This window comes from Vigna radiata, chromosome 9, assembly GCF_000741045.1.
Source record: "Vigna radiata var. radiata cultivar VC1973A chromosome 9, Vradiata_ver6, whole genome shotgun sequence".
Taxonomy (NCBI): domain Eukaryota; kingdom Viridiplantae; phylum Streptophyta; class Magnoliopsida; order Fabales; family Fabaceae; genus Vigna; species Vigna radiata.
In genome coordinates, this window is record NC_028359.1 from 19,932,970 (window position 1) to 19,939,334 (window position 6,365).

At 34.0% G+C, this 6,365-nt stretch overlaps 1 protein-coding gene across 2 annotated transcripts in view; it reads left to right on the forward strand.

The window, feature by feature from the left end:
* The first annotated feature begins 1,377 nt into the window (after positions 1 to 1,377).
* Positions 1,378 to 6,365, forward strand: part of LOC106774101 (symplekin) — a 28,126-nt gene continuing 23,138 nt past the window's right edge. The window contains exons 1-6 of one of the 2 annotated variants that reach the window (XR_001376710.2): positions 1,378 to 1,782; positions 2,163 to 2,322; positions 4,285 to 4,377; positions 4,462 to 4,567; positions 4,671 to 4,839; positions 5,320 to 5,494. Coding sequence is in view for 1 of the 2 variants with exons in the window: in XM_014660941.2 (XP_014516427.1) it covers positions 1,559 to 1,782; positions 2,163 to 2,322; positions 4,285 to 4,377; positions 4,462 to 4,567; positions 4,671 to 4,839; positions 5,320 to 5,494 (927 nt within the window). In the remaining variant the exon portion in view is untranslated. The remainder of the gene's footprint in view (positions 1,783 to 2,162; positions 2,323 to 4,284; positions 4,378 to 4,461; positions 4,568 to 4,670; positions 4,840 to 5,319; positions 5,495 to 6,365) is intronic. The other variant, XM_014660941.2, reaches the window with a different exon arrangement.

Below are 6,365 nucleotides of genomic sequence, written 5' to 3' on the forward strand. Positions count from 1 at the left end.
CTAATCCAACACGAATTAACCAACTAAGTGAAGGTTAATTCGCTCTTCAAAAACATTAATTAAGCAAACACATTGTGCATGTCATAATCAATTCTACACACACAACCCAATTAACTAAGCAAAAATCAAATACCAATTAGGCCACTAAGTGTGTCTTAATTGCAAGCACAAAAATAGATTGAACAAGGTGCAAGACAAGGCAAAAAATAGCAATTGCAAGTGCAGAAATATCATGGAACATTTCAATCTCAACAGCAACCAACCCAAACAAAATTATACCTCCATTAAAACGAAATTCAAGAGCATAATGCAACAAACGAAATTCATCTAAAAAACGCAAACATAAATGAAAGCCTAACACAAACGCATTTGGAAAATGGAATTCAGATTGAAATTAGAAATAGCAAGGTAAAACGAAAATGGAAAAGGAACCCAAAACACTAAAACAAAACAGCAAGCGATGAGAGAAACGAAAATGGTGAATGAAACAAGAATGCAAAACGAAATTATATGTAATTCTCGCCATATGATAGGCTAAATCCCTTATGATCTAATTATATGTAATTCTTTTTCATAGCCAAATCATGACCCCAAAGATATCCGTCAACTATCACTTCTAAATATCTTTTTCTACGTGAGTCCAAAACCTAATAGAGTTAAGATAATATCTTTAAAGGAGTTTTCTATTCAATAAAACCTACAATGCACATACATAATAGTTCCACCTTGACATCACTTTAATTCAATATATATATATATATATATATATATATATATATATATATATATATATATATATAAAATCACAAATCCATATTTAAAACACCTTAGTTTCAAATGGTTAAACATGTTTTTAGATTTTAAAACTTTAATACAAAATTAAAATTTATTATTTTTCAAAACTTTAATAAATTTTAATCTCTAAGTAAAAATAATGAATATAGTCTTTTTAAAGTTAATTTTTTTACGTATCAAATCCTGTTATACTAATATTTGATTTTTTATACTTCACACGTCTTTGCTTGGATGTCAACTATAAAATACATGTATAACACTAAAAAAGATTTAATGTAATTATGTCAAAGTTTAATAACTAAATTATTTCTTTTTATACGATATTTCTAACCAATATTATTTATAATTATTTTATTTAATTTTAGGTTTTAATATCTCTTACAGAATAAATAAAAATTTTCATCAAAAATATATTTTAAAGTTTTATTTGTATATACATGTGATATTTAATAATAACTCACTTTATGTTTTTTAAATTTAAAAGAAAGAAGACGTAGTAACATTTTCTTTTCTGTCGTGACCGTGAAAGTGAATATGTGAATTAATAGGGTTTTTTTATTATAATTCTTTAATAGTAATTAAATTAACATTAAAAAAGTCGCCCATTTCTTGCAGGACCATTTTCAAACACCCCTTCTCCCTCTTCTTCCACCAAACCCTAGAACAAACAAACCACAGTGATCCCCTCGCTTTCGATTTCCATGCAAATTCTCCCAAACTAGCCTCTGGCTGCTGCTCGTTCTTCTCCTCTTTTCTCAGGGCCATGGTCGGAAAAACCATGTCCATGGCGGCAACTTCGCGCGAAAAGCTGGCAAGTCTCCTGAACGCTGCCAAGTTGGCCAATGACATCCCCTCCAAGCTCGAATCCCTGCGCCAACTGCGCCATGAACTTCCACCCGAAGACCCCGTCCTCCTCACTGAGTTCCTTCCCTCACTCTTCTTTTTCCACTCAGATCCCTTTGGCCCCGTTCGCAAATTTGTCACCGAGTACACCTTTTCCCTTTATCTTTTCGCCGTTCTCCGTCTGTGGTTGGATGAGTTTTGGCCAAATTGATTTCCAATTTTGGTTAAAATTTGTTTTTAGATAAAATGAATCTTTTATCTTAATGCCAAGTTTACTGCAAAACATAGGCTAAATTTTTCAACCTCATGTAAATGCTACTTGTCGTCGGTTTCCAGATAAAATTAATTTTATCTATAGCAATAACCAGACTTGTTTTGTTAAATTGGGCCTGACTGCAGAAGCCAAAATCAGTTTCATTATTTTGACCTTGAAACCAAACACACTTTGTAACTTTTATTTTTTTGCATTGGCTACTGGAATTGAGGTTTGAGGCGAACCTTTTTTTTTCTCTCTCTGGTTTCAGGATGCTTGGTGAGATTGGATTGAAGAACACTGAGTTCTTGTCTGACATTGTGCCTGTGCTAATTGAGGTACTGAATGACGACACACCGGCTGTAGTTCGGCAAGCTCTTCTGTGTGGAATTGAGTTGTTTCGTGGCACACTTGAGAAAATTGTGGTTCAGGTGCGAGCTTTGTTTTGAGAGGGGGATGAATTTACAATTTTGCAAAGAAATTGGTAATGAGTGTGGTTGGTGGTGGTTTACTTATTGTTGTTTTTGGCTGTGTGTTGGTGTGATTGCTGTTGGTGTGATTGCTCTTTGTTGTGGATTTGGGTTGTGTGAATTTGTTTTGAAATTTGTGCAACTGAATAGGAATTGGAGTATTTAGTTTTATTTTTCTTTTCAACATGTTTTATAAATGTTATACCTTCTGGAAGGGAATCATGGTTTTAAAAAGGTCCACAATTCAGATATTGGTCACAACTGTGGTCGCGTTTACTGTAATTTCCTAGTGTCAAGGTTTGCAATGAAACTGCAACTGCAGTTTTAATTTTTGTAAAGCCACAGAAATCTTGGGTAGTGAATTTGATGTTTATTTGTTTCAATAAGAGGGAAAGTGAGGGAAGGTGACATTATTAGTTAATACCCATATAGTTTTTCTTGGGTTTATGATATGTCCACAGGGACTGCCAACCATCCAATTCTGGTTCTGTGCTTCAAAGTTTTTAAGCCTTTTGCTTCTATCAATGTGTTAAATATGATGAAAATTATATGGGATTAATTTCCCTTGTGTTAAATACACATAGGGTTCTTTATTTATAATAGAAGAAATATGGGCTAAGTCCAAAATACAAATAAGAAATAATAATAAATTAACTAAAGATAAAAGATAAAGATAAAAGATGAATATAAAATAAAGATAATATATCTAACACTCCCTCTCAAGCTGGTGCATACAAATGTACCAAGCTTGTTACTAAAATAATCCATAAAGACTTAGTGAAAATATCTGCTTCTACACTCCAGAGACACCAAATTGCTAATGATTTGCAAGACGACATAAAAGACGAAATACCAACCCAAAAGACTCCCCCTGAGCAACAAATTTGGGAGGTTGCTCCATGTAAATCTCTTCTTGCAAATCGCCTTTGAGGAATGCCACCAATGGATAAAGAGGTAATTGTTGGAGAGCCACCACGTTATAAATAAACTAACAACAAACCATCTTTTCCATGAAAAAAGCATATATGGACGAGTCAAATGCAATGGTGAAAAGAAAGGTCAGAAGAGACAGTAGTGGAAAAATCCATGGATGAACAAGAGCGAGAAACTATACAATTAAAAATTTCCAATCAAGGCACCTGAAAAAGGAAAAAGAGAAAAAAAAGGAAAAAGAGCAATCTCGATGCTCTAAATAACTATCAAACATGCCATAATGCACGACGAAAAAAAAAAAAAGGGAGCAAATCCATAACTTTAAAAGGAACTCCGATGAAGGCGTCGTTAACGGCATGGCAGTCACTTGGCCGAGACGATCAAAACTGTGTGATCGTTGATCAAAACTGAACCTCCGGTAATGGCAGCAATAGACAACCGCGGTAGACGACGACGCTGTCGGCAGCAGTAGATGGCCCCGCCGCTGGCAGTGGCGGATGTAGTGGTAGAGGCACTAGAAACTTTTACCTCAGAGGAACCTTAGGCTCTGATACCATGTTAAATATGATGAAAATTATATGGGATTAATCTCCTTTGTGTTAAATACACATAGGGTTCTTTATTTATAATAGAAAAAATATGGGCTAAGTCCAAAATACAAATAAGAAATAATAACAAACTAACTAAAGATAAAAGATAAAGATAGAAGATAAATATAAAATAAAGATAATATATCTAACACAATGAAAACATTATAACTACTAGTCCAGAACATCTTGTATAAAGTTATAAAGCAAGTATGTTATTCATAATTTCGTGGCCTCTACCAAAACAGAAATCAGAAGACGAATAAGAAAATGCTGACAAATGTTTAGTAGTTATACTTTAAAAAACTTAATATCTGACAGTGGTTATCTTTCATATGTTAATGTTCACATGATATTCATTTGATGATATGAGCATTCCCATTCTGGTTTTATTTTGTGTTAGGGTCTTTACTCTAGTGATTTAGATGGTGCACTTGAATCTGCATGGGAATGGATGCTTAAATTCAAAGAAAAAGCATACTCACTAGCTTTTCAAGTAAGTAACTGCTCTCATTGAAAGTCTGATGTTTCCTGTTTTGGTTTATGGTCTGATGGTTGTCCTTCGTAACATGTTTGAAAGTATGGAAGTGGTGGTGCTAAGCTGCTGGCACTGAAATTTGTTGAAGCAGTTGTTCGTCTTTACACTCCTGATCCTAGTGGTTCCTCTGAGCCTACTTCTCATCAAGGTATTACATTTTGAGTTTGGTTGGGAAAAAAATGGTACTGCCAAACCTTTTGTTTTTCTAATTCTTAAATTATGTGCTTTTATGACTTCTCACTTTTTTGTAGGAAAGCCTGTGGAATTTAATATATCATGGCTGAGGCGGGGTCATCCAGTACTCAATATTGGAGATTTGAAAATTGAAGCAAGCCGTAGTGTGGGTCTCTTGCTTGATCAACTCAGATTTTCAAATGTGAAGTCCCTTAGTAACTCAGTTATCATTGTGCTGATTAAAAGGTATTTGATATTTTTCTTTACATCCTTTGATTTTCTGTCCAATGTGACTGCTTAAAAAGTATCATGACTTTATATTTTATTCTTGGTGAAACATACATTATGACAATCAGATGGTTAGTATTTTGCTCACATACTCTCTCTCACACACATGAATAGAGAAAGTTCTACTTGCTTAGAACTTCCTGATTACACATCCACGATGATGAGATAGTCAATATTGGATCGCTTCTCTTACTTAGTCACACCTGCACACGTGCATGCATTTACTGATAAAGAGAGAGAGGACTTCTTTTAATCTAATATATAATCATCTTTTTTGTTTGGAAGAGAAGTGATCCATATTTTGAAAATCTAAGGATTTTCTGAGATGGTAAATTAATTATTTTTATCACCTACAATTACTACTAACCTTTAACTCTGTAAATTCATTGATCTGATCGGTGCTTTCTTAATATTGACTTCGTTATTGGTTTATAACAGTCTTTCAGCTATTGCAAATGAAAGGCCTGCATTCTATGGTCGCATCTTGCCAGTTTTGCTTAGTTTGCAACCTTCCAGCTCTGTTGTTAATGGGTTCTGTGTATCAGCTGCACATCTTGCTTTGAAGAATGCCTTCCTTACTTGCTCGAAATGTACACATCCAAGTGCTGCTCCGGTAATTCTATTGGATAAAATGTGTTTAAACATATATTGTTTACTTGTTGCGTAAATTTTAGTTTTAGTATTTAATTTGCTTTGGGTTCATGTCAATGTTTATAAATTTCTAGGTAGCATGTTACAAGGTATACTTTTATATTCCTATAAGGTACAAATCCTTTACAATAAGGAATGTCTAGATTATATATGTATTAATGTTTTCACTTTTATATTCCTATAAGGTACATCCTATCATCCTATCGCCTTATATCCTATCTCATATTCTGTCACTGAGAGCACTAATTTTCATTTTCATTAAATGAGTAATTTGTGCATATGGTTTTAAACAGTCGGCACTGTAGTGGTATAGTGTTATTGCATTGCAGAAGCTCCCAGATCTGCATCTGTGATTCCATTCACAATTGCAGCTGCTATCATTGTAGTGGTTTTGGCATTAACCTGCATCACCTTGTCATCTCGAGTCTTGAGGCAATTGAACTTTAGTTGGTATTAGGCCAATTTATATGTATTTTAGTTTAATGTGCACACAACTTATTTTTTTTATAATACATAAATGATATATGTATATATGTGTGTGTGTGTGTGTTAGGTTCCTATGTATTGAACCTAACCAAAACTCTCTCAATAGCAAACAGAACAACCAAAGATGAAAGAAAGAACTGTATTATTGCTCAAGAATGGGTATGCACAAAGAATAGAGACCAGGAGCATAACCTCCCTTGAGAGCATAACCTCTCTACACAAGCCAAAGCCTAACTTTACAAAATATATTCATGATACCCCCTTGACACAAACCGGGTCTTATTTATAGACTTCCTCCCCTTCTAGTCTAACCCATTAAGTCCTTTCCCATGTATCCTATCATTACC